At 33.6% G+C, this 9,738-nt stretch overlaps 1 protein-coding gene across 1 annotated transcript; it reads left to right on the top strand.

Moving 5' to 3' along the window:
- The first annotated feature begins 202 nt into the window (after positions 1 to 202).
- Positions 203 to 1,755, top strand: LOC108147629 (ovalbumin-related protein X-like). The gene is made up of 3 exons (XM_017274284.2): positions 203 to 300; positions 361 to 1,386; positions 1,444 to 1,755. The coding sequence occupies exons 1-3, from the start codon at positions 285 to 287 to the stop codon at positions 1,572 to 1,574; spliced, it is 1,173 nt and encodes a 390-aa protein (XP_017129773.1). The 5' UTR covers positions 203 to 284; the 3' UTR covers positions 1,575 to 1,755.
- Positions 1,756 to 9,738: the final 7,983 nt, after the last annotated feature.

The raw sequence follows: 9,738 nt of genomic DNA, 5'->3' as shown, positions 1-9,738 counted from the left end.
TGTCGTAGGGTGAGACGAAGAACATTGCTATGATCTGGGGAATTAAACATTTCGCAAATTTATAGGCAGCCTTAACAATTAAATAATTGGTTTTTTGTTTATTTTCTTTGTGTGTAACTGTGTATATGTGCCGCCTGGCTCTGTTCTGCTTCTGCTTCTGATAATAAGTTTTGAAACGTTCAGTTTCGTAGCGCAACTATAGCGAGCTGGTCGTCGAAGCGGAAGAACTGAATATTATTAATTCATTTATTCACTCTTGAGCAAGAAGCCAGAGATAAGAACAAATGGCGAGCAAAGTCGGTGGGTAGATGGGAAACCACCGCCGCTATAAATAGTTGTTACTAATACGGTTTCTTCCAGCGATCCTTCTCTTGGCACTGGGACATCTTGAGGTTGCCCAAAGTCTTGCGAAGCCAGAGCCCGGAGAATGTCTGGCGCCCACCTACATGACCCGCTTCAGCGCAAAACTCTTCCCGGAAATACTAAAGTTGGAAATAAATCGCGAGGTCGTTGTCTTTTCACCCTTCGCCGTGCACGCCATGCTGGCACTGATCTACAGGGCATCGGAGGGTGAAACACTCAGCGAAGTGCAGCGGGTCGGCGAGTTCAACCAGCACCCTGTTTTCGTGGCCCTGGACTTCGAGCGACTGATCAAGTTCAAGGAGCATCTCCCGAGTGCCACGCTAGATACTCGCCCCGGAGTATTCTACAACCGGAAACTGGGTCCAGTTAATTCCCGCTACAATGAGTTCTCCAAATTCTATTTTGACATCGACACAAAGCCTGTAGACATGGATAGCGGCAGGGATATGTCAAGCTGGTTACCCTTCTGGATAAAGAGATTCGACATTAGTTCCCAGATGCAGGCGATACTCGATAACACAGTGGAATTCAAGGGTGTCTGGAAGCACAATTTCGACAAGATCAACACGCGGAAATCCGAATTCCACCTCGGCAGCGGTGAAACTATCAATGTTGCAATGATGCACAACCACGAAGTCTATGGTCTGGCTGATCTGCCCGAACTGGACGCCACCGCCTTGGAACTGCCCTTCAAGAATAGTGCCACCAGCATGCTGATCCTGCTGCCCAATCAGCTCGACGGACTGGCTAACCTCGAGCAGCAGTTGGCCCAGCCGGAGTTTGATCTCAACCGGATCGCCAACCGCCTGCACCGCCAGTCGGTCACGGTGGGCCTGCCCTGGTTCACTCTCGACTTCTTTTGTGACTTGGGCGATCCTCTGAAGAAGCTGGGCCTCAGCCAGGTGTTCAGGAACAGCTCGAAGGTGACCAAATTGCTCGAACAGACGGTGCGCGTGGACAAGATCCTGCATAGGGTCTACATTAATGTGTCGGAGTTGGGAACAGTAAACTCGAACTATTCGGGTAAGATTTCAGCTATTTTCGGGTCTAAAAACTACTACAAAGCTTTTCATTTTATAGGTCCAGTTTATGACCAGTCAATGCCTGCCAACTCCAAGGAGTTCGTCGCTAATCGGCCATTCGTCTTTGCCATCCGCACTCCCAACTCAGTGCTGTTGATGGGTCATGTCAAGGTCCCTTGGATACTGTAAAGAAAAGAAGATATACTTGTGACGATCGCAATTTCGCGATTAAATTAATAACTTTTGATTTTGACGTTTTTAAACATGTGTTGCATATCAAAAGTTGACGAATCTCAAGAGCTATAAAAGTACAAAATAGAAATAAAATCAATAGAATCGTTATTTATTTATTTGCAAAAAAATTATGACTAATTTAAAAAAAAAAAAAATAATGTTGTAACTATTTTATTTAGAATAATTATGTTGATGCAGCGTAATAAGCATTTAAAAATATCTTTTTAATTACAAAAATCACGTATCTACTAGCATAAAAGTTATAGCCGTGTAAAGTTTAGCTATTTTTAGCGATTTCCCGCTAAATAAGCATGTTTTTCAAAAAGTCTTAGAACAATCTCTTTTGTAACGAACTGCCCAACACAAGAAAAATTATCCCAGGATTCTTAGACAAGTCCTTTAAATTTTGTAAAAACGACAGAGGCTAAAAAATTTTCGGTTTCAGATATACCAAAAAATAAAGGATTTATTGAATCAGTTTTGAATGGAGCCTCGAATTCTAGAAAGTAAGGTTTCATTCGACGCATAATTTAAAAATTTATTTTATTTATTTTATTTATAACACAATTTTTTTAATTTTTGTTATTTGTCAATATATTTCGGATGCTCTTCGGCAACCGTCTTCAGGACAACTATAAAATAAAACAATAACAACTATAAAATAATAACAACGATTTTAATATTCTTAACAATCAGAAAACAATTTACATTTGACATACATTTAATTTACACGTCTGCGTCAGGTGACGTGGAGTTGTTAACTAATTTGTATTTCCCTAGTAAGTGTCTATATAAATGAGCGCAACTGTCAGTGTCCGTTTTGTAGTTCGTCCGTATGTCTGTAGGTGTTTTATGATATGTAGCATTTATATTTAAAATAAAATATTAAAACAAAATATTTAATACAATGAATTTTAAATTACAAGCTTGTATATTGAAATATTTGAATTAACGTGGAAAACATTAGCTTAAAACAAAAATAGTTCGAATTTGACTTAAAATCAAGTTATTAAATGAAATATGATTTAGATTTTAATAATGTTTTTAGATATTAAAATCAGTTCACACAAGAAAGAAAGCAAACTTCGACAAGCCGAAGTTCATATACCCTTGCAGCTATTGCAAGAATTAAATATTTTTGAAAACATTAAATTTATGATTTACTTGCGTATATGTTTAAAAACATTGAAGCTATGATGATTTGCAGCTCAATTATTAGACAGTTATTTTATATATTATTATTATTATTTCTATGGGAGCTATATCTATATCTATATCTATATCTATATCTATATCTATATCTATATCTATATCTATATCTATATCTATATCTATATCTATATCTATATCTATATCTATATCTATATCTATATCTATATCTATCTCTATATCTATATCTATATCTATATCTATATCTATATCTATATCTATATCTATATCTATATCTATATCTATATCTATATCTATATCTATATCTATATCTATATCTATATCTATATCTATATCTATATCTATATCTATATCTATATCTATATCTATATCTATATCTATATCTATATCTATATCTATATCTATATCTATATCTATATCTATATCTATATCTATATCTATATCTATATCTATATCTATATCTATATCTATATCTATATCTATATCTATATCTATATCTATATCTATATCTATATCTATATCTATATCTATATCTATATCTATATCTATATCTATATCTATATCTATATCTATATCTATATCTATATCTATATCTATATCTATATCTATATCTATATCTATATCTATATCTATATCTATATCTATATCTATATCTATATCTATATCTATATCTATATCTATATCTATATCTATATCTATATCTATATCTATATCTATATCTATATCTATATCTATATCTATATCTATATCTATATCTATATCTATATCTATATCTATATCTATATCTATATCTATATCTATATCTATATCTATATCTATATCTATATCTATATCTATATCTATATCTATATCTATATCTATATCTATATCTATATCTATATCTATATCTATATCTATATCTATATCTATATCTATATCTATATCTATATCTATATCTATATCTATATCTATATCTATATCTATATCTATATCTATATCTATATCTATATCTATATCTATATCTATATCTATATCTATATCTATATCTATATCTATATCTATATCTATATCTATATCTATATCTATATCTATATCTATATCTATATCTATATCTATATCTATATCTATATCTATATCTATATCTATATCTATATCTATATCTATATCTATATCTATATCTATATCTATATCTATATCTATATCTATATCTATATCTATATCTATATCTATATCTATATCTATATCTATATCTATATCTATATCTATATCTATATCTATATCTATATCTATATCTATATCTATATCTATATCTATATCTATATCTATATCTATATCTATATCTATATCTATATCTATATCTATATCTATATCTATATCTATATCTATATCTATATCTATATCTATATCTATATCTATATCTATATCTATATCTATATCTATATCTATATCTATATCTATATCTATATCTATATCTATATCTATATCTATATCTATATCTATATCTATATCTATATCTATATCTATATCTATATCTATATCTATATCTATATCTATATCTATATCTATATCTATATCTATATCTATATCTATATCTATATCTATATCTATATCTATATCTATATCTATATCTATATCTATATCTATATCTATATCTATATCTATATCTATATCTATATCTATATCTATATCTATATCTATATCTATATCTATATCTATATCTATATCTATATCTATATCTATATCTATATCTATATCTATATCTATATCTATATCTATATCTATATCTATATCTATATCTATATCTATATCTATATCTATATCTATATCTATATCTATATCTATATCTATATCTATATCTATATCTATATCTATATCTATATCTATATCTATATCTATATCTATATCTATATCTATATCTATATCTATATCTATATCTATATCTATATCTATATCTATATCTATATCTATATCTATATCTATATCTATATCTATATCTATATCTATATCTATATCTATATCTATATCTATATCTATATCTATATCTATATCTATATCTATATCTATATCTATATCTATATCTATATCTATATCTATATCTATATCTATATCTATATCTATATCTATATCTATATCTATATCTATATCTATATCTATATCAAAATTTGCCCCTGCTTATGCGGTACAGACGAATTAATGAAATAATGTAAGCAGAGGTGCTAGACGTGTAAGTATCAACTTAACTTACATGTCTGGCACCTCTGCTAGTATTATTATTTAAGATGTTTGTTTGAACATTTACCAACGCCAAACCGAACAGGATAACTAATTAATAAAAGAGCTGAGTCAAGAAAAAACAATAAATGACCCTTTAAGGGTCAAGAGAAATCTGCTTTCAATTGTTTACTCTAACGTCGGGCGTTGCCACCATATATCATATTGATCTGAATTCATAGTCAATACACAAATAGCGTTTATGCACACACTTTTTACTCCGTTTCATGAAATTGACATCGCGTAAACAAAGTTGTAGATATATTATGGTACGGAAAATGGTACTTGCAGTCTGTCAAAGGCAAATGAAATAATAAAATTGTAACTTATTACCGCGAAGGGTGCGCGGCGAAAAAGGAATTGGGCTACATTTGCGCTCTTCTCGGGATGTCAAGGACGTCCAGAATGTCCAGGATGTTGGCTGAGGACGTGGCCGGAATAGGGGTCCAGGTTTCATTACACCCACTAAGTCCGTCGGGCACTTCAGCTCTTCAGCTGATCCCGCTTATGCTGACGACAAATGGGCGGCGAAGCATAAATTCCGAATGGCTTTTCTTTTTACGGCTGCCGCTGTCGATGCAAAAGCAACAGTTTATGCATAGGCCAAGTCCTTGGAGCGGATAAGGGGAATATTTTAGAATTTTTGATTAGACGGCCGCACCTGAATCACCGCAAATGCTCCGGGCCCGGTGCCGTAACTCCTTTGATTCCACTTTGTCTGCTAATTAGGAAACTTCAACTTGCAGGATCAGAGGGGGATGCGAATGAAATTGACACTGGCAAAGAGTTTGGGCCGAATCTTTGGCCAAGTTCCATAAAGTTGGGCCCGAGTATGTGAGCTTTGGCCTTGCGAAACCCATTTATATACAGATTTGAATCCAAAAAAAAATCCGAGAAGTTGCTTCACATATCACATGCTAATGCCCTTGATGTCCTGCAAAGGACGTGGGATTATCAAGGCAAAGCCGCAAAAAACTTGCCGAACAAACCCCCCGCCATGCCCCTAATCTCAGCAGTCAAAGTAGCGGAAGAGCTGTGCTGCGACATCGAAAAAATGCTAAACAAAACCGAAAGGCAAGCAAAACAATGTGGCTGTATTGGGGTGTATCTGTATCTGTATCTGTATCTGTATCTGTATCTGTATTTGTATCTGTATCTGTGAGGGCCCAAGCTTTGATTGTTGTTCGAGTCGAAAGCGTATTTGAATTTCCTAACCCCCTTCCGTTGACTTCTTCTGGCCCGAAACTATCCAGCCAGGCGAAAAGTGGGGAGGACAGTGTAATGAAGACAAATAAAGGCAATTCATGATGCGCCATGACTCCGTGACTCCCGACACTCCCGACACTCCCGACGCTCCGCACCCATCACCTGGTATCACGGCTCCTGCATATTTGCTTAGGCCCCATTCGAAATCAGTGTGCTCTGTTCTGGCCAGCGGATGTGTGCACTCGAACAGATATTTGTATTTATACTCGACCAGCTCTACAACGGCACTCGATGAACAAGAGGAGCTTATTATATTCCCAATTATGTTTTATTCATACACTCCGATCTGAAATCGATTACAATTAATTGTGACAGTTACTATTAACCTTGGAAAAACATAGCCGAAACTATCGATGGTTACAAACGTTTCCGCCTCAGAATATATAAAATAAATAAATAAGTTCTTCTTAAAGTAAGTAAGTCAGTAAAAACATTCTAAGAAAATAATTTTTTTTCCAAAGCAATTATCGATGGTGGGCCGAAACTATCGGTGTGTGCTTAATTTTTCGATCATCGATAGTTTCGACTAATAACATTTTTGATTACAAAATTGCGCAATTTTTTATTTTCATCTACGTTAGAGCACTCTGAATATAGTATTTGTTTAGAAACTTTTTTTTTTCAGAGCTTGGCTAGGCTGAACGAGATACGACCCATCTGCTTTATATATTTTTATAAATTTTTATTTTTATATATGCTTAAAACTAGTTCAAATATGTATTAAAATTTATATGTAAATCTTAAACCAGTTGCTAAGCAACCCAAAGTTATGATAATTACAAGGCCTTCCTCAAGAAAATATGAAAGCCATCAAAAAAGTTGTAACCTCAAGATTTTCACTTCGATCAATAACGTCTTTATATCTAATATTTCGCATTGCACTGACTATTGTCTTGTAGGTACAAACCAATATTCTCTGTTTCATCGATATAACCAAGATATGCCATCAAGAAATAATAGTTCTATAAATACAGCTTATTTTTTAGGTCGTTTTAATTTTAAATATTTATTCTTTTTCATGAAATTTCCAATGCAGTTTTGTTTTAACTCAGTGTTTAAAAATTAAAAACTTGTTTAATCCAACAATGCAGAGGCTGCCTGTGGCGGAACCAAACAAACAAGACAAGATGTGTAAGGGAAAGCGAGAATATATATGGCATTTCGTTTTCATTTCGTTTTTTTCCGACTGCTTGACAATTTATAAACTGGCATTTGTCTTCGGTTTTGGTTTATCTCTGACATGTGCATTATGAATGTTGCCTGAAACTCGGTTTACGTCGTCTTCTTATCCCGCCTTGTTGCGACTTTAAACAGTCAATTATTATTTATGCCTGCTGATGTGATAAGCCATGTTACAAAACTGATGTCTTGTTGTCGTTTCAAGGAGCTAAGAAAAAATGAGTCTTTGTCCTTAGTAAAAATTTTAAACACATTTTGCCACAAGCTTAACAATTTCAGATGTAGCATACAGGTGATGGTTAAGTATTGTGCTTGTTTAAAACCTAAATAACCAAGTAAGAATATTGCATTTCCTTTGAATGGATTCAGGATGTCACTTGTACCAAATATTGTAGCTTAAGCATTTGAAGTTCTAGAATATCCATCTATCTATCGAATGAGACATGCTCCAAGAGTTAAAGAAATTCTTAAATAAAACCTATGATTTGCCCAAAAATATTATTTAATTAATCATCAGAAAATAAATTTGGGTTTCTGTTTACCCTTTTCCCAGTGAGTAATCGGCAGCTACAGATATTTAAATTTGGTGGGTGCAGCGAAGAGGGATAGATTATGTTTTGTTGATTCTGCACATTGCCAAAGCATTCGCCACTGAGACGGGGTCGCCAAATTGAAGGAGACAAATCAAATTTATGAATTCCCGCCGCCGCCGCATGCCCCAGTCGAGTGGCAATTTATTAGCCTTTCAGTAGATGTTATTTTCGTTGGCTCAGCCATTTTCATTTTCATTTCCACTACCACTACCACTACCACTTGCACTTCCATTGCCCCATGCTACATGCACTTGTCCTCCGCGGGCGGCATTCATTTTATGCACGCATTTTTCATTGCACATGTTTAGCAAAGCAATCGATTGCAAACAAACTCCAACTCAACTCCGCTGGGAAACAGAAGTTTGGGGGGCAAAAGGGGGGCCCAGAGTCGGAAGCGGAATTACAAAATGTAGGAGACATTGCACAGCGCTGGAACGTGATTCTCATTTCGATTTCGATTTGCATGCCAACTGCACCGTTCTTTAACCAACCCCTTCCCCTCCCCCACTGAGTGTTTGTTTGTTGTAATTGCAATTGATTTGGCTTACTCCTGCCGGCGACGCGAACCAGAGAGACTCGCTATCTTGGCTAGATTAATATTTACCTAGCCCCAGCCCAGCAGCACTCGACTGTGCGCTTCTGCTTTCGCCTTGGTATAAAGTCACATCGCAGGCTGGCACAATGGTCCCCGCTGGGGTCCGCGTCCGAGGGAAATGCACTAGGACAAAGTCGGAAATCGATTACTGGTGGAAAGCATCGGTGTAGCACTGTCATCGGTGTAAGCACATTACATTTGAAACACACTACAAAATGGTTCCTTTTCGAAATGAATTTGATTGCAGTTTTACGAGAATAATACCCCATCGTATTTAGACTTTTTAGTTTATATTTTAGATTTTACGGCCAACAAAAACTTCTAGCCAGTTAAATATTTTAGTCTACTTAACACTAAATATGAATAATTCGACTGTCTTTCGTTCTGAGCATGTTAAAGACATTAAATACTTTCTTATATTATTTTATTTTTTATTTTTATAGCTGAAACTTTTATTCTTCTCAATATTAAATAATTATAATTGGACTGCAGTCTTCCGTTCTGAGAATAAATAAGACATTCTTGTTTTGCTGTTAAAACATTTTTTTAATATAAGTTTATACATTTTTAGTCAATAAGCATCGGTGCAGTACTTTTACATCTTATGAGATCGGTGTAAGTACATTATATTTGAAACACTCTACAAAATGGTTCCTTTTAGTTACGAATTAGATTGCAGTTTTACAAAAATAATAACTTATCGTATATTGCCTCCTTATTTAATATTTTAGTGCAGACAAATAAGTATTTCTAGCCAGTGAGGCCTTAACATTAAATATTATTATTCGACTCCAGTCTTTCATTGTGAGCATGTTCTCGTTTTGCAGTTAAAATATTTGTTTAATTAAAAGCTTATAAAGTTTAATTGAACGTTCGGTGTAGCTCTTTTAAATCGCATAAGCAAAAAACATTACAAAATGGTTACTTTAAAAAAATGAATTTGATTGCATTTTTAGAAAAATGTTACCCTATCGTGTGTTGACTTTTAATTTTATATTTTAGATTTTTAGACCAACAAGTATTTCTTGCCAGAAAAATAAAATACTTTATTCATCTCAACAATAAA

This window comes from Drosophila elegans, unplaced genomic scaffold, assembly GCF_018152505.1.
Source record: "Drosophila elegans isolate 14027-0461.03 unplaced genomic scaffold, ASM1815250v1 contig_149, whole genome shotgun sequence".
NCBI classification, from domain to species: Eukaryota; Metazoa; Arthropoda; class Insecta; order Diptera; family Drosophilidae; genus Drosophila; species Drosophila elegans.
This window is presented reverse-complemented; position numbering and strand designations above follow the sequence as displayed.

Coding starts and splice junctions, on each gene's coding strand:
- LOC108147629 (XM_017274284.2), top strand. Junction 1,387..1,443: donor AGTAAACTCGAACTATTCGG/GTAAGATTTCAG, acceptor TTCATTTTATAG/GTCCAGTTTATGACCAGTCA.